This window comes from Copidosoma floridanum, unplaced genomic scaffold (genome assembly GCF_036245765.1).
Source record: "Copidosoma floridanum isolate Cflo_tuat_1 unplaced genomic scaffold, Cflo_Japanese_pri ptg000020l, whole genome shotgun sequence".
Taxonomy (NCBI): domain Eukaryota; kingdom Metazoa; phylum Arthropoda; class Insecta; order Hymenoptera; family Encyrtidae; genus Copidosoma; species Copidosoma floridanum.
The window spans coordinates 35,341,499-35,360,622 of NW_028321897.1; the positions used below are offsets into that span (position 1 = coordinate 35,341,499).

Below are 19,124 nucleotides of genomic sequence, written 5' to 3' on the forward strand. Positions count from 1 at the left end.
AGTAAACGACATGTACCGAACAACAGGAACGGAGCACTGGACCAAAAGTCACTAGACAAAAGTTACTAGATTCTCTCACTCTGTAATTAAATTCATTATTTACAAACTTTGTGACATTTAATTACATTAATTTATATACCTACGTAATCCGCAAATGAGGAGGAATCGAATCGTACAGGTAGAATTGGATTTTAACCCAATTTAGCACTTACAACAAAGTTTTTTATACTTCAGCGCCGCGCCCATTTTCGACTTTTTATTTTGCAAATATCTCGCAAACTATTGATCCGCAAATAAAAATTCAAGTGGAGGATAAATCCGCAAGTAAGGAGGAATCGTTTAAGCCCTGAATGGGTGCAAAATATTGATATTTAATATTTACGGGCGCCAACTTCACAAGTCTACGATCGGAGAAGAGCACTTGTTCACCTTCGTCTTCGACTCGCCCAGACTTAGACTGTCCTCGACCGTCCCTGGATTGTAAGGTGAACGAATCTAGTCTTTTAGGACACCAGTGTACAGGCACCCTTAGAGTTGACGTAAAGATGGCATTAGGTTGCCGTTAACGTTCGTCGGTGTATTAGACTTGGGTTGTAATGTAACTGTAATTCTAACATTTTTAACTCAATATCAACTTACCCGAGATTTAAAAAGCATTCAGGTCTGGTGTTAAAGACTTCTGTTTGTTGATACCAACATATTAGCTTTTTTACTACGATTGTAATTGCCGTTGCTGGTGTGACATGCCTTCTAAGCAGAGAAAAATAGCGATAATGGGCTACCGCTCTGTCGGTAAGTTCTAACTAGTTGCTCTATTATATGTCAGTTACGAGGTCAATTATTTATTTGGCACTACATTGGTGTTAAGAGAAATCTTAGGGTCGTCATTTTTTTTGTTTGCTGTTTGGATGTAAATTATGCATTCTTTTAAATGTTACAGTGTCTCTAACAGCGTCTCCTTACTATCAATAATAGACCAAGCACTTATGCAATAAATAAATAGTTCATGAATCAATCGAAGTTGATGTTTCTGTGCTTTTTGTAAAACAAATCTTTGTACTTATGATTATAGGTAAGTCTTCGCTCAGCATACAGTTCGTTGAGGGTCAGTTTGTTGATTCCTATGACCCAACTATAGAAAACAGTAAGTAAATTAATTATGCTAAATAAAATGAAAACATCATATTTCATTAAAAACTTAGCATTTTAGATGCAGCTAGTGTTTAAGAAAAATACTACTGGCTGATCCATCAGCTGTATCAATAATTCCCAATATATATTTATCCAGTAAGCCTAAAATTTAAGTCGTACCGATTACTAGCTAAGTATTACAGTATAATTATAAACATTTTTAATTAACATTTTTCTTAAACAGATGTTCAGTTAAGTCAGGCATTTTTTTGACTAGTAACATTAAATAAAACTTTTATTATGGCTATTGCAGAAAAACGGTTTTGTTGATTTAAGTACAAATTATTAATATTTGGCATTAAAAAATAATTTTGTAATCCGTTATCCTGTTCAAAGATTTCTGCAGCCTTTGATGCTTTTTTTATATACTTTTATCAAATAAATAATGTTGTATATCAGTTGTGTCTCTTTCACTTAATACATTCATTTTACATTCTTTTGTAATGGAGTAGATAAAGGCTATCTCTCATTAATATTTTCATAATGTATATATCAGTAGGTGAACCTCAATTTATCAGTGAAAATGTAACGTGTGTGAGACATGTATTTATGTATATTTAATTAAATTGATTTTACATATCTTTAGAAACTTCATATTGCTTATAATTACATCGTTCAAACACAGAAGTTGAGTAGGACTTTTTTTGTTAAAACGTTCCTTAAACTATTTAACTATGTTTTTTAAACAGCTTATTTATAAATAAAGTTACAATATTAGTTGTGTCGACATAAAATTGGACACTCTGTGTCTATTTGCATGAAATCCATGTAAATACGTGGATCTAAGTAGAGCTTTACATGGATGTAGGGCTTATAACATCCATGTAAATAGTAATAATACTATCGACACACCACTCCAGGTGTTATCTGTACTGCATAATATCAACATATTTACCTGGATTTGGTACAAATACACCTGGTAAATTAAAAAAATAGCATGAAAAATAGTAAACACCCGAAACTTTTGAAGGGCACGTTTATTGTATGTAAAAATAATAACGGAATGGTTAGTCTGCGAAGTTATTATCGTCAAGCTTAATTTCAATTCTATCAAAGATGATGTTAAACAATGAAAACTTTTGTATTTACAAATAGATCCACTCATATAAACTCGAATTTTAATGTCTTATATTTAAGAGTGAACAAGTAAAGTTTCAGGATTCAATATCCTTAGAAGAATCTACTCATACATCTATCACGTTAATAAAAATAATTTTTTTATTATTTAGTTTGTTCACGCAAGTTTTCAGTAAAGTAAAGAAAAAATACTTCGTCATGTTGAAGTTATTAAAACAACGCCGGAGTTAATGTTCGAAAGTAATAGACTTCGTGTATAGCCGCTTACGATGTGACAGATAAAGCTTAAAATTAGGCTAGCATACTCTTACAATAATACATCATTGATACATGTTACTGCCAACACTATTGAAAAGTTTTTAAAAAATTATAAACAAGATGAATATAAGCAATATTGTTTTTTCGTGAAAAATAGACTACTACATAGCCTAGCCCGGATACTTAAAATTATTCATACTTTCTGTCATTCGCACATAATAACGTCAATAAGGGCAATATTTATTGATCAAGTTTTAAGCAAATTTTATATGAAAAATATCAATTTTCTTTAATAAATCGTTAATAATTTGATGCCGCGTAGACGCAGACCCTCAAAATTAAGCACCAATACTATATAATAGTAAATCGTTTACTGATCAGCATATATACGATCAGCAAACTCAGCACAGATGTACTGTAGCTCGTAGGCGTACTGTAGCTAAGAGAAAAATGGCGTCACTGACACACTGTTACTATAAGTGACGACAATATACGGTATTGTAGACCATGGTGTGAAAAATACATAAGGGCTCGGGCACATGGAACCGCGTAAAGCGTATCGCGTAAAAGTAAGGAAAGTTAGGTATACGCCACTTTGTGGTCACATAGAAAAGGCGTAAAAGCCTCGCGTGTCGCGTAAGTTTGAAGTAGAGGGGAATTGACCAATCTGCTGTCTTGTCAACAAAAAAGCTTTCGAAGTTCTCAACACAAGTGAATTCTAACTTGTACATGTCAAAAAAAAAGTTTTCAAGCATATACTTCTTTTTTTTTTTTTATTTGAGAGCCGTGAATACATTTCATACAGCTATCAGTTAATCATTACACTTCTCACTTTTTCTTTGCGATATTGGGTCATTGCATAGGTCGTACAGACTTTCGACAATTTGCCCAAAGTTCTTACGATTTATTTTTTATCCATGTCAGAAATTTGATTAATTATACAATTGATACTGTAATTGATGTTGTTGACATTAGCTGCTGATTGTATTTACAGGTTGCGTACTTCACGCTATACGCGAAAAAATTTGTCAGCGCGCACATGAGTACAAAAAAACGGGCGTAACTTTATTTTTGCCATGAGTGCCAGCGAGACAGCATGTGCAAAGCCAACGAAATACTCGTTGTGATTGGTTTAAAAACACTTACACGCGTATTTCTTACTCCCATGTGCGCGATGATGGATTTTTTCGCGTAAAGCGTATCTTACCTAACTTTACCTCATCCTATAATTTTACGCAATACGCGATACGCTTTACGCGGTTCCATGTGCCCGAGCCCTAACGGAGGCTCTTCAGCCACCGAACCTGATTCAGACAATCAGGAGGCTTGGATCAAGCGACCTTCCATATTAGATTTTCCACCAATGAGCGTTAAAAGCGCGTTGTTCAACTACTGCCAGACATAAACAAGAGTACAGGGTAAAAAATTTCATCGATAAATAATATATTTAAAATATGTTAGGTGCACTGTCTTATGTGTAAATATAATTCTATATAATCATCTGATTATTTGTAAAATATACAATGAATGCATTTCATTAAATATTTCAATCAACAAATTTTACAATTTTTTTTTTCTTTTTATGAGAATTTTATTATTAAAAGTCAGTTTTTTTGTTCGTCTCTGGCAATCTAATTTACGTTATCGTACTTACGAAGCTTTTAATTTAATACTGCTTTTCTGGGTAAGTTGTATTTATTTTTAGCAAAAAAGTGTAAGTAATTAAACAACGCGCTCTCTACGCTTATTGGTAAAAAATCCAATACGGACAGTCGCTTGTTCTAAGCCTCCTGATTGGTTGATCTAGTCGGTGGCTGAAGAGCCCACCTTATGTATTTTTTACACCATGATGTAGACTTACTTATGCGACAACCTATCCGTTACGCTGACGTCAGGAGATCAGGAATAGTACATTTTTGTCAATGGAATGCCATTTTTCTCTTAGCTACAGTACGCCATCTATGCTAAGTTTGTAGATCGCAGGGAGATCCGTCCTACCGCTCTAATTAGCTGAGAGCAAATCATGCGCTGATTAACTGGGGAAACCAGCGCGTAATTTAAAATGATTGAACTCTTCTACATAGTAATACTAACAAGCATCTAATCCCCAATACCCAATATGCTCTGCTGACTGCTCTTTTGTTTATTAAATACTATTATTGAAATATAAGCATTCAATAACCCAATAATCCAACACACTTAAATATCTTTGCTTTTGTTAGTAAATCATACTATTTGTGATGAAATCAGTAAATCATTAGTTATCCAATGCGCTCTACCAACTAAAATTAAGTTAATATATTTATATATTAAATTATTTGGTTCTATCTCGAAAAATCAATCCCCAGCGACCCAATATGCTTTACTGTCAGAATAGTTTTATTTCTTGTTTCTTTCTATTAATAATATCCCAAGTATTTAATCTCAAGTGACCCAATACGCTCTACTGTCTTTACTATCGTCTACTTATTTGATAATTTATACTATAAGTAGCTAATTTCCAGAAATGCAATAGACATGACTCTGCAATGTTGATTATTTAATTAATAAATGAACAATATACTGCCAATCTTCCGTAAACCCAATATATAATATTGCCTGCTCTGTTATTATTGATCCAATAAGTTTAACTAATGATTAGTTAATCCCTAGCGATTCAGTACGCCCAACTGCCTGCACTTTTATTTATTAATATAATTATTAACGTTTTAAGCAGCCAATCTTCATAAATTCATCAGGCAAGACTTTGTACCCTGTTGCTTATTAAACATGTAATTTAATACCTAGCTGCCAATCTCCTGCAAACCCAAAACTCAATGCACTATGTTGCGTACACTGTTTTTTGCTGATCGAAGAATTTAAATTATAAGTAACTAATCCTCATCGACTTAATATGCTCTACTGCTGGCGCCTGTTTATATGAATTCAATTATTATTATCTTATAAGCATCTAATTCCCAGTAACTCAGTACGCTGAACTGCCGGCATTTTTGTATATTAATTTATGAAATTGGTTTATTGTATTTACCGATACTATTAATAATCGATATTCAGTAACCCAATACTTTTCGTATACTGCTGGCATTTTTGTTTCATTTATGTCATTATACCAGAGATTAGTAGGGAGATTGCCACCGCCTATAGTAGAGAGTGTGTCGCTTATTTTCCACTGTTTTGAGCGCCCCGTCGCGGCAAATCAGCCGAACTATGCGCACATTTCAGCAGCGGAGGAGAAGACCAAATTGTGCGTACGATAGGTACCTAGTAGAGGGGGAAAAAATATGTGCGTATACACGGGTATAGCTATATATGTTTTGTATTCTAGCTGCCTCGGCTCTCGACTCCCGGCTCTCGCAGCTCGCAGCTCTCGCATGCATGCGTATACCTATATCTATTCCTGATGTGATGTTCCCTCAAAAGCGGTTTTGAATGTTGGACAGTTATTATATGTCCGGTCATATATTACTGATTAAATGTGTATTAAATACTTGTACAGCTAAATACTGAGTTTTACTCGTATAAAATAAAAAATTGAGTAATAAAAACGTAAGCCCCGATATTTAATGTAACTTCTTGAAACTTGATCTCTATAAAATAATTATTTTTACAACTTGAATAATTTATGTTTTTATAGATTTATAAAAATTTAGCACATTCAAAATATCAGAATAATATACACACGCTTCACTGTGATTTTTAAGTTTATTCAATAGAGAATGACTTTTCTGTAATTCAAATGTCATTCTTCAACACATGTAACTTTTCTAATAAGAATAAATAATTGTGAAAATATTTAGAAAAATAATAATTCCACTTGTAGGTCAAACTTAAACACTTATCAATATAAAGAAAAAATAAACTAATACTTAAACTTAAACCCTGAAGCTTCACGATAAACATGTGTCACTTTAAGTGCTTAGGGAAACAGTGCGGTGGTAGTCGAGGTAACTAAGTACCGCATAGTGTACTTTTGTCTTAAGCATTCTGGGGTTCAAATCTCGCCCGTAGCAGAATTTTTTTTTTCTACGATTTCTTTTTTTTTTTTTTTTTTTAATTATGGTAGTACAAAACTTTTTTTCGATAATAGTATCTAATTTTTATGTATATGTTGCGTAACGACTACGCTTTGTAAATTCATTCCTTGTAAATTTGGGTGATTTTGTTAGATATTTAAATTTTTCAATAAAATATAATATCAATAGTGGGGAAAATGCTCATTACCATTTCATCCTTTTTTAGATGGCTATAAAACTATTATTGATGAAGTTAAAAATCATCAAAAAGTAATTTAATAGTACTAAGTTATTTTACACTATTCTAACAAAATGGTTATGATCTCACTTCGATGAGGATCACACCTTTTACAACCTAATTAATAATTGTGTAAAACTTATTTAAACAATTAATTTAACTATTAGAAATAAGGAAAATTTTTGAAAACACTTTTTATCAAATGATTTTTCATTGCTATTCCAAGTTAAACACGAGTTTATTGATAAAACGCACAGTTAACTGGAGAAAAAAGTATGGCATCGCTTAACATAAAGGAAACCATGAAAACATTAGTAAAATAAAAGGCAAGGTATTAAATATTAAGGACTTCAAAATTTTTTTCCTATTTTAGAATTAAATTTTGCCTATTATATAGATATAACTTATGTTGTACAAGTTCTTAGACTAATTTTAATGATTCAGACCAAAAACTGTTTTTAAATTCATACGGCATTTACCAAAAAAATTAAATTTATAGTACCTTATAATTTTTTCAGAGCCATAATTGTGACCACTTATTAATCGTCTATATTTTGTTTAAAAAATTTTTAATTTAATAAAAGTGTAGTCTGAGTATGTCTCATGGAGTATACATGTCATAAAATGTATGTAAAAAAACGTATTGCTGAAAAACTGGGTTTTTTTTGTCTATGAGCACTACACTAAAAATGCTCTCAAAATTTTACGCTTTGATCAAACTTGTCTGATTGTAAACCCTCAGCCGAGACATTCAGCCCAAATCTAACAACAAAATTGCGGCCTATTCAGATCATAACTACTTAAGTTAATCTTAAAACTTGATAACATGTATATGCGTCCGCGTTCTCAGACAGAGTTATATTTCTCGTCAAAATTCAACTTTTTTGTACCGTAATAATACTATTTTTTGAGTTAAAACTTGATTTACCTTTATCTCACAAAAATGCCCATAAATTGATGCATTTAAAAAGCGTATGTGTATGTGTATGTACACACATCTATATGTTACAAGTCACATTTTAAAACTTTTTGAATCAATTTCAACAAACTTCAAATTTTTTATTTTAAAGTTAGTACTACCATCGACAGATAAAATTTTAATTTTACTTATACATTTTTTTAATTTTAATGTAAATATGTTGGTAAGTTTTAATCTCTGAGTACATACCTCTATAATTTTTTGCACCTATAATAAGGATTCTCATGATCGGTTGTAATAAACCTTAACTTATGATTTTATTTTGGTAATAACTGTCATAATCAACGGTTTTGGTAATAAATATAATAACTGTCCAACATTTAAAACCGCTTTTGAGGGAGCATCACATCAGGAATAGATATAGGTATACGCATGCATGCTAAAGCCGGAAGAAGTGCTCTCAAATGTGACTGGCAAACTCGCGGGAAATTCAAATTGGCTATATGGAGCAAGACGCAAAACCCCAGATAACTCGACAACATTTCATACACCATAACTTGATAAATTCATCCTAAGCTATTTAACATAACAAGCCAACGCGCCTAAGAGCAGTATCACAAGCTTTATTAATTAATAAAATACATTAAACAATAACACAAGCGCCAATCCCCGCACAACCCGGGGCGCTTACTGGCCGCTTTGTTTATTAATTGAATAAATAAAATAACACAAGCGCCAATCCCCACACAACCCGGGGCGCTTACTGGCCGCTTTGTTTATTAATTAAATAAATAAAATAACACAAGCGCCAATCCCCACACAACCCGGGGAGCTTACTGGCCGCTTTGATAATTAAAATGATGAATAAAATAACACAAGCGCTAATCACCAGACAACCCGGGGCGCTTACTGGCCGCTTTGTTTATTAATTAAATGAAAAAAATAACACAAGTGTCAATCCCTACGCAACCTGGGGTGCTTACTGGTTGCATTATTTGTTTGAAGAAAGCATCAAATGATAAAAAAAATCAATCGCAACTAGAAAGTGCTTTTTATAGTTTGGTGATGGGCATTCGTGTTATTACTTTATAATTTTATTAATTTTCAAAATCATCATCTAGCGCTCCGGAATGTGTGGTGATTGGCGCTTGTGTTATTTTATTTATTCAATTAATAAGCAAAGCGGCCAGTAAGCGCCCCGTGTTGTGTGGTGATTGGCGCTTGTGTTATTTTATTCATCATTTTAATTATCAAAGCGGCCAGTAAGCGCCCCGGGTTGTGTAGGAATTGGCGCTTGTGTTATTTTATTTATTTAAGTAAAAAACAAAGCGGCCAGTAAGCGCCCCGGATTGTGTGGGGATTGGCGCTTGTGTTATTGTATTTATTCAATTAATAAACAAAGCGGACAGTAAGTGCCCCGGGTTGTGTGGTGATTGGCGCTTGTGTTTTAATTTATTTATTATATTATTAACCTAAGTGGCCAGTAAGCACCCCGGGTTGTGTGGTGATTGGCGCTTGTGTTATTTTATTTTTTCAATTGAAAAACAAAGCGGCCAGTAAGCGCCCCGGGTTGTGTGATAATTGGCGCTTGTGTTATTTTATTTATTCAATTAATAAACAAAGCGGCCAGTAAGCGCCCCGAGTCGTGTGGGGATTGGCGCTTGTGTTATTTTATTTATTCAATTAATAAACAAAGCGGCCAGTAAGCACCCCGGGTTGTGTGGTGATTGGCGCTTGTGTCATTTTATTTAGTATATTAAAAAACAAAACAGCTAGTAAGCGCCCTGGGTTGTGTGGTGATTGGCGCTTGTGTTATTTTATTTATTTAAGTAATAAACAAAGCGGCCAGTAAGCGCCCCGGATTGTGTGGTGATTGGCGCTTGTGTTATTTTATTTATTATATTAATAAACTAAGCGGCCAGTAAGCGCCCCGGGTTGTGTGGGGATTGGCGCTTGTGTTATTTTATTGATTTAATTAATGAACAAAGCGGCCAGTAAGCGCCTCGGGTTGTGTGGGGATTGGCGCTTGTGTTGTTTTATTTATTATATTAAAAAACAAATCAGCTAGTAAGCGCCCTGGGTTGTGTAAGGATTGGCGCTTGTGTTGTTTTATTTGTTTTATTAAAAAACAAAGCGTTTAGTAAGCGCCCCGGGTTGTGTGGTGATTGGCGCTTGTGTTGTTTTATTTATTATAATAAAAAACAAAGCGTTCAGTAAGCGCCCCGGGTTGTGTGGTGATTGGCGCTTGTGTTATTTTATTCATTATTTTAATTATCGAAGTGGCCAGTAAGCACCCCGGGTTGTGTGGTGATTAGCGCTTGTGTCATTTTATTTAGTATATTAAAAAACAAAACAGCCAGTAAGCACCCCGGGTTGTGTGGTGTTTGGCGCTTGGGTTATTTTATTTATTTAAGTAATAAACAAAGCGGCCAGTAAGCGCCCCGAATTGTGTGGTGATCGGCACTTGTGTTATTTTATTTATTATATTAATAAACTAAGCAGCCAGTAAGCGCCCCGGGTTGTGTGGGGATTGGCGCTTGTGTTATTTTATTTATTCAATTAATAAACAAAGTGGCCAGTAAGCGCCTCGGGTTGTGTGGGGATTGGCGCTTGTGTTGTTTTATTCATTTAATTAATAAACAAAACGGCCAGTAAGCACCCCGGGTTGTGTGGTGATTGGCGCTTGTGTTGTTTTATTTATTATATTAAAAAAATAAGCGTTCAGTAAGCTCCCCGGGTTGTGTGGGGATTGGCGCTTGTGTTATTTTATTCATCATTTTAATTATCGAAGCGGCCAGTAGGCGCCCCGGGTTGTGTGGGGATTGGCGCTTGTGTTGTTTTATTTATTTTATTAAAAAACAAAGCGTTTAGTAAGCGCCCCGGGTTGTGTGGTGATTGGCGCTTGCGTTGTTTTATTTATTATATTAAAAAACAAAGCGTTCAGTAAGCGCCCCGGGTTGTGTGGGGATTGGCGCTTGTGTTATTTTATTCATTATTTTAATTATCGAAGTGGCCAGTAAGCGCCCCGGGTTGTGTGGGGATTAGCGCTTGTGTTATTTTATTTATTTAATTAAAAAACAAAGCGGCCAGTAAGCGCCCCGGGTTATGTGAAGATTGGCGCTTGTGTTATTTTATTTATTCAATTAATAAACAAAGCGGCTAGTAAGCGCCCTGGGTTGTGTGGGGATTGGTGCTTGTGTTATTTTTTTTATTCAATTAATAAGCAAAGCGGCCAGTAAGCGCCCCGGGTTGTGTGGGGATTGGCGCTTGTGTTATTTTATTTATTCAATTAATAAACAAAGCGGCTAGTAAGCGCCCCGGGTTGTGTGGGGATTGGCGCTTGTGTTGTTTTATTTGTTTTATTAAAAAACAAAGCGTTTAGTAAGCGCCCCGGGTTGTGTGGTGATTGGCGCTTGTGTTGTTTTATTCATTATTTTATTTATCGAAGTGGCCAGTAAGCGCCCCGGGTTGTGTGGGGATTAGCGCTTGTGTTATTTTATTTATTATATAAATAAACTAAGCGGCCAGTAAGCGCGCCGGGTTGTGTGGTGATTGGCGCTTGTGTTATTTTATTTATTTAATTAAAAAACAATGCGGCCAAAAAGCGCCCCGAGTTGTATGGGGATTAGCGCTTGTGTTATTTTATTTATTCAATTAATAAACAAAGTGGCCAGTAAGCGCCCCGGGTTGTGTGGGGATTGGCGCTTGTGTTATTTTATTTATTATATAAATAAACTAAGCGGCCAGTAAGCGCGCCGGGTTGTGTGGTGATTGGCGCTTGTGTTATTTTATTTATTTAATTAAAAAACAATGCGGCCAAAAAGCGCCCCGAGTTGTATGGGGATTAGCGCTTGTGTTATTTTATTCATTCAATTGATAAACAAAGTGGCCAGTAAGCGCCCCAGGTTGTGTGGGGATTGGCGCTTGTGTTGTTTTATTTGTTTTATTAAAAAACAAAGCGTTTAGTAAGCGCCCCGGGTTGTGTGGTGATTGGCGCTTGTGTTGTTTTATTTATTATATTAAAAAACAAAGCGTTCAGTAAGCGCCCCGGGTTGTGTGGTGATTGGCGCTTGTGTTATTTTATTCATTATTTTAATTATCGAAGTGGCCAGTAAGCACCCCGGGTTGTGTGGTGATTAGCGCTTGTGTCATTTTATTTAGTATATTAAAAAACAAAACAGCTAGTAAGCGCCCTGGGTTGTGTGGTGATTGGCGCTTGTGTTATTTTATTTATTTAAGTAATAAACAAATCGGCCAGTAAGCGCCCCGGATTGTGTGGTGATTGGCGCTTGGGTTATTTTATTTATTATATTAATAAACTAAGCGGCCAGTAAGCGCCCCGGGTTGTGTGGGGATTGGCGCTTGTGTTATTTTATTGATTTAATTATTGAACAAAGCGGCCAGTAAGCGCCTCGGGTTGTGTGGTGATTGGCGCTTGTGTTGTTTTATTTATTATATTAAAAAACAAATCAGCTAGTAAGCGCCCTGGGTTGTGTAAGGATTGGCGCTTGTGTTATTTTATTTATAATATTAATAAACTAAGCGGCCAGTAAGCGCCCCGGGTTGTGTGGGGATTGGCGCTTGTGTTATTTTATTTATTCAATTAATAAACAAAGCGGCCAGTAAGCGCCCTGGGTTGTGCGGAAATTGGCGCTTGTGTAATTTTATTTATTCAATTAATAAACAAAGCGGCCAGTAAGCGCCCCGGGTTGTGTGAGGATTGGCGCATGTGTTGTTTTATTTATTTAATTAATAAACAAAGCGGCCAGTAAGCACCCCGGGTTGTGTGGTGTTTGGCGCTTGTGTTATTTTATTTATTTAAGTAATAAACAAAGCGGCCAGTAAGCGCCCCGAATTGTGTGGTGATCGGCACTTGTGTTATTTTATTTATCATATTAATAAACTAAGCAGCCAGTAAGCGCCCCGGGTTGTGTGGGGATTGGCGCTTGTGTTATTTTATTTATTCAATTAATAAACAAAGTGGCCAGTAAGCGCCTCGGGTTGTGTGGGGATTGGCGCTTGTGTTGTTTTATTCATTTAATTAATAAACAAAACGGCCAGTAAGCACCCCGGGTTGTGTGGTGATTGGCGCTTGTGTTGTTTTATTTATTATATTAAAAAACAAAGCGTTCAGTAAGCTCCCCGGGTTGTGTGGGGATTGGCGCTTGTGTTATTTTATTCATCATTTTAATTATCGAAGCGGCCAGTAGGTGCCCCGGGTTGTGTGGGGATTGGCGCTTGTGTTGTTTTATTTATTTTATTAAAAAACAAAGCGTTTAGTAAGCGCCCCGGGTTGTGTGGTGATTGGCGCTTGTGTTGTTTTATTTATTATATTAAAAAACAAAGCGTTCAGTAAGCGCCCCGGGTTGTGTGGGGATTGGCGCTTGTGTTATTTTATTCATTATTTTAATTATTGAAGTGGCCAGTAAGTGCCCCGGGTTGTGTGGGGATTAGCGCTTGTGTTATTTTATTTATTCAATTAATAAACAAAGTGGCCAGTAAGCGCCTCGGGTTGTGTGGGGATTGGCGCTTGTGTTGTTTTATTTATTTAATTAATAAACAAAGCGGCCAGTAAGCTCCCCGGGTTGTGTGATGATTGGCGCTTGTGTTGTTTTATTTATTATATTAAAAAACAAAGCGTTCAGTATTCGCCCCGGATTGTGTGGGGATTGGCGCTTGTGTTATTTTATTCATTATTTTAACTATCGAAGTGGCCAGTAAGCGCCCCGGGTTGTGTGGGGATTTGCGCTTGTGTTATTCTATTTATTATATCAATAAACTAAGCGGCCAGTAAGCGCGCCAAGTTGTGTGGTGATTGGCGCTTGTGTTATTTTATTTATTCAATTAAAAAACAAAGCGGCCATTAAGCGCCCCGGGTTGTGTGAGAATTGGCGCTTGTGTTATTTTATTTATTTAATTAATAAACAAAGCGGCCAGGAAGCGCCCTGAGTTGTGTGGGGATTGGCGCTTGTGTTATTTTATTCATTCAATTAATAAACAAAGCGGCCAGTAAGTGCCCCGGGTTGTGTGGTAATTGGCGCTTGTGTTATTTTATTCATCATTTTAATGATCAAAGCGACCAATAAGCGCCCTGGGTTGTGTGGGGATAAGCGCTTGTGTTATTTTATTTATTATATTAATAAACTAAGCGGCCAGTAAGCACCCCGGATTGTGTGGTGATTAGCGCTTGTGTTATTTTATTTATTTAATTAAAAAACAAAGCGGCCAGTAATCGCCCCTGGTTATGTGAAGATTGGCGCTTGTGTTATTTTATTTATTCAATCAATAAGCAAAGCGGCCAGTAAGCGCCCCGGGTTGTGTGGGGATTGGCGCTTGTGTTATTTTATTTATTCAATTAATAAACAAAGCGGCTAGTAAGCGCCCCGGGTTGTGTGGGGATTGGCGCTTGTGTTGTTTTATTTATTTTATTAAAAAACAAAGCGTTTAGTAAGCGCCCCGGGTTGTGTGATGATTGGCGCTTGTGTTGTTTTATTATTATATTATAAAACAAAGCGTTCAGTAAGCGCCCCGGGTTGTGTGGGGATTGGCGCTTGTGTTATTTTATTCATTATTTTAATTATCGAAGTGGCCAGTGAGCGCCCCGGGTTGTGTGGGGATTGGCGCTTGTGTTATTTTATTTATTCAATTAATAAACAAAGCGGCTAGTAAGCGCCCTGGGTTGTGTGGGGATTAGTGCTTGTGTTATTTTATTTATTCAATTAATAAGCAAAGCGGCCAGTTAGCGCCCCGGGTTGTGTGGGGATTGGCGCTTGTGTTATTTTATTTATTCAATTAATGAACAAAGCGGCCAGTAAGCGCCTCGGGTTGTGTGGGGATTGGCGCTTGTGTTGTTTTATTTATTATATTAAAAAACAAATCAGCTAGTAAGCGCCCTGGGTTGTGTAAGGATTGGCGCTTGTGTTATTTTATTTATAATATTAATAAACTAAGCGGCCAGTAAGCGCCCCGGGTTGTGTGGGGATTGGCGCTTGTGTTATTTTATTTATTCAATTAATAAACAAAGCGGCCAGTAAGCGCCCTGGGTTGTGCGGAAATTGGCGCTTGTGTAATTTTATTTATTCAATTAATAAACAAAGCGGCTAGTAAGCGTGCCGGGTTGTGTGGGGATTGGCGCTTGTGTTATTTTATTTATTTAATTAAAAAACAAAGCGGCCAAAAAGCGCCCCGAGTTGTGTGGGGATTAGCGCTTGTGTTATTTTATTTATTCAATTAATAAACAAAGTGGCCAGTAAGCGCCCCAGGTTGTGTGGGGATATGCGCTTGTGTTGTTTTATTTATTTAATTAATAAACAAAGCGGCCAGTAAGCACCCCGGGTTGTGTGGTGATTGGCGCTTGTGTTATTTTATTTATTCAATTAATAAACAAAGCGGCCAGTAAGCGCCCCGAGTTGTGTGGGGATTGGCGCTTGTGTTATTTTATTTATTTAATTAATACACAAAGAGGCCAGTAAGCACCCCGGGTTGTGTGGTGATTAGCGCTTGTGTCATTTTATTTAGTATATTAAAAAACAAAACAGCTAGTAAGCGCCCTGGGTTGTGTGGTGATTGGCGCTTGTGTTATTTTATTTATTTAAGTAATAAACAAATCGGCCAGTAAGCGCCCCGGATTCTGTGGTGATTGGCGCTTGTGTTATTTTATTTATTATATTAATAAACTAAGCGGCCAGTAAGCGCCCCGGGTTGTGTGGGGATTGGCGCTTGTGTTATTTTATTGATTTAATTAATGAACAAAGCGGCCAGTAAGCGCCTCGGGTTGTGTGGGGATTGGCGCTTGTGTTGTTTTATTTATTATATTAAAAAACAAATCAGCTAGTAAGCGCCCTGGGTTGTGTAAGGATTGGCGCTTGTGTTATTTTATTTATAATATTAATAAACTAAGCGGCCAGTAAGCGCCCTGGGTTGTGTGGGGATTGGCGCTTGTGTTATTTTATTTATTCAATTAATAAACAAAGCGGCCAGTAAGCGCCCCTGGTTATGTGAAGATTGGCGCTTGTGTTATTTTATTTATTCAATCAATAAGCAAAGCGGCCAGTAAGCGCCCCGGGTTGTGTGGGGATTGGCGCTTGTGTTATTTTATTTATTCAATTAATAAACAAAGCGGCTAGTAAGCGCCCCGGGTTGTGTGGGGATTGGCGCTTGTGTTGTTTTATTTATTTTATTAAAAAACAAAGCGTTTAGTAAGCGCCCCGGGTTGTGTGGTGATTGGCGCTTGTGTTGTTCTATTATTATATTATAAAACAAAGCGTTCAGTAAGCGCCCCGGGTTGTGTGGGGATTGGCGCTTGTGTTATTTTATTCATTATTTTAATTATCGAAGTGGCCAGTAAGCACCCCGGGTTGTGTGGTGATTAGCGCTTGTGTCATTTTATTTAGTATATTAAAAAACAAAACAGCTAGTAAGCGCCCTGGGTTGTGTGGTGATTGGCGCTTGTGTTATTTTATTTATTTAAGTAATAAACAAATCGGCCAGTAAGCGCCCCGGATTGTGTGGTGATTGGCGCTTGGGTTATTTTATTTATTATATTAATAAACTAAGCGGCCAGTAAGCGCCCCGGGTTGTGTGGGGATTGGCGCTTGTGTTATTTTATTGATTTAATTATTGAACAAAGCGGCCAGTAAGCGCCTCGGGTTGTGTGGTGATTGGCGCTTGTGTTGTTTTATTTATTATATTAAAAAACAAATCAGCTAGTAAGCGCCCTGGGTTGTGTAAGGATTGGCGCTTGTGTTATTTTATTTATAATATTAATAAACTAAGCGGCCAGTAAGCGCCCCGGGTTGTGTGGGGATTGGCGCTTGTGTTATTTTATTTATTCAATTAATAAACAAAGCGGCCAGTAAGCGCCCTGGGTTGTGCGGAAATTGGCGCTTGTGTAATTTTATTTATTCAATTAATAAACAAAGCGGCCAGTAAGCGCCCCGGGTTGTGTGAGGATTGGCGCATGTGTTGTTTTATTTATTTAATTAATAAACAAAGCGGCCAGTAAGCACCCCGGGTTGTGTGGTGTTTGGCGCTTGTGTTATTTTATTTATTTAAGTAATAAACAAAGCGGCCAGTAAGCGCCCCGAATTGTGTGGTGATCGGCACTTGTGTTATTTTATTTATCATATTAATAAACTAAGCAGCCAGTAAGCGCCCCGGGTTGTGTGGGGATTGGCGCTTGTGTTATTTTATTTATTCAATTAATAAACAAAGTGGCCAGTAAGCGCCTCGGGTTGTGTGGGGATTGGCGCTTGTGTTGTTTTATTCATTTAATTAATAAACAAAACGGCCAGTAAGCACCCCGGGTTGTGTGGTGATTGGCGCTTGTGTTGTTTTATTTATTATATTAAAAAACAAAGCGTTCAGTAAGCTCCCCGGGTTGTGTGGGGATTGGCGCTTGTGTTATTTTATTCATCATTTTAATTATCGAAGCGGCCAGTAGGTGCCCCGGGTTGTGTGGGGATTGGCGCTTGTGTTGTTTTATTTATTTTATTAAAAAACAAAGCGTTTAGTAAGCGCCCCGGGTTGTGTGGTGATTGGCGCTTGTGTTGTTTTATTTATTATATTAAAAAACAAAGCGTTCAGTAAGCGCCCCGGGTTGTGTGGGGATTGGCGCTTGTGTTATTTTATTCATTATTTTAATTATTGAAGTGGCCAGTAAGTGCCCCGGGTTGTGTGGGAATTAGCGCTTGTGTTATTTTATTTATTCAATTAATAAACAAAGTGGCCAGTAAGCGCCTCGGGTTGTGTGGGGATTGGCGCTTGTGTTGTTTTATTTATTTAATTAATAAACAAAGCGGCCAGTAAGCTCCCCGGGTTGTGTGATGATTGGCGCTTGTGTTGTTTTATTTATTATATTAAAAAACAAAGCGTTCAGTATTCGCCCCGGATTGTGTGGGGATTGGCGCTTGTGTTATTTTATTCATTATTTTAACTATCGAAGTGGCCAGTAAGCGCCCCGGGTTGTGTGGGGATTTGCGCTTGTGTTATTCTATTTATTATATCAATAAACTAAGCGGCCAGTAAGCGCGCCAAGTTGTGTGGTGATTGGCGCTTGTGTTATTTTATTTATTCAATTAAAAAACAAAGCGGCCATTAAGCGCCCCGGGTTGTGTGAGAATTGGCGCTTGTGTTATTTTATTTATTTAATTAATAAACAAAGCGGCCAGGAAGCGCCCTGAGTTGTGTGGGGATTGGCGCTTGTGTTATTTTATTCATTCAATTAATAAACAAAGCGGCCAGTAAGTGCCCCGGGTTGTGTGGTAATTGGCGCTTGTGTTATTTTATTCATCATTTTAATGATCAAAGCGACCAATAAGCGCCCTGGGTTGTGTGGGGATAAGCGCTTGTGTTATTTTATTTATTATATTAATAAACTAAGCGGCCAGTAAGCACCCCGGATTGTGTGGTGATTAGCGCTTGTGTTATTTTATTTATTTAATTAAAAAACAAAGCGGCCAGTAATCGCCCCTGGTTATGTGAAGATTGGCGCTTGTGTTATTTTATTTATTCAATCAATAAGCAAAGCGGCCAGTAAGCGCCCCGGGTTGTGTGGGGATTGGCGCTTGTGTTATTTTATTTATTCAATTAATAAACAAAGCGGCTAGTAAGCGCCCCGGGTTGTGTGGGGATTGGCGCTTGTGTTGTTTTATTTATTTTATTAAAAAACAAAGCGTTTAGTAAGCGCCCCGGGTTGTGTGGTGATTGGCGCTTGTGTTGTTTTATTATTATATTATAAAACAAAGCGTTCAGTAAGCGCCCCGGGTTGTGTGGGGATTGGCGCTTGTGTTATTTTATTCATTATTTTAATTATCGAAGTGGCCAGTGAGCGCCCCGGGTTGTGTGGGGATTGGCGCTTGTGTTATTTTATTTATTCAATTAATAAACAAAGCGGCTAGTAAGCGCCCTGGGTTGTGTGGGGATTAGTGCTTGTGTTATTTTATTTATTCAATTAATAAGCAAAGCGGCCAGTTAGCGCCCCGGGTTGTGTGGGGATTGGCGCTTGTGTTATTTTATTTATTCAATTAATGAACAAAGCGGCCAGTAAGCGCCTCGGGTTGTGTGGGGATTGGCGCTTGTGTTGTTTTATTTATTATATTAAAAAACAAATCAGCTAGTAAGCGCCCTGGGTTGTGTAAGGATTGGCGCTTGTGTTATTTTATTTATAATATTAATAAACTAAGCGGCCAGTAAGCGCCCCGGGTTGTGTGGGGATTGGCGCTTGTGTTATTTTATTTATTCAATTAATAAACAAAGCGGCCAGTAAGCGCCCTGGGTTGTGCGGAAATTGGCGCTTGTGTAATTTTATTTATTCAATTAATAAACAAAGCGGCTAGTAAGCGTGCCGGGTTGTGTGGGGATTGGCGCTTGTGTTATTTTATTTATTTAATTAAAAAACAAAGCGGCCAAAAAGCGCCCCGAGTTGTGT

General features: G+C 37.0%; 1 protein-coding gene across 1 annotated transcript in view; it reads left to right on the top strand.

Moving 5' to 3' along the window:
* The first annotated feature begins 499 nt into the window (after positions 1 to 499).
* The window catches only part of Rheb (Ras homolog enriched in brain), a 293,382-nt gene continuing 274,757 nt past the window's right edge, over positions 500 to 19,124 (top strand). Inside the window, exons 1-2 of the mRNA XM_089593873.1 lie at positions 500 to 792; positions 1,073 to 1,144. Coding sequence (XP_089449999.1) covers positions 744 to 792; positions 1,073 to 1,144 — 121 coding nt within the window. The 5' untranslated portion in view covers positions 500 to 743. The remainder of the gene's footprint in view (positions 793 to 1,072; positions 1,145 to 19,124) is intronic.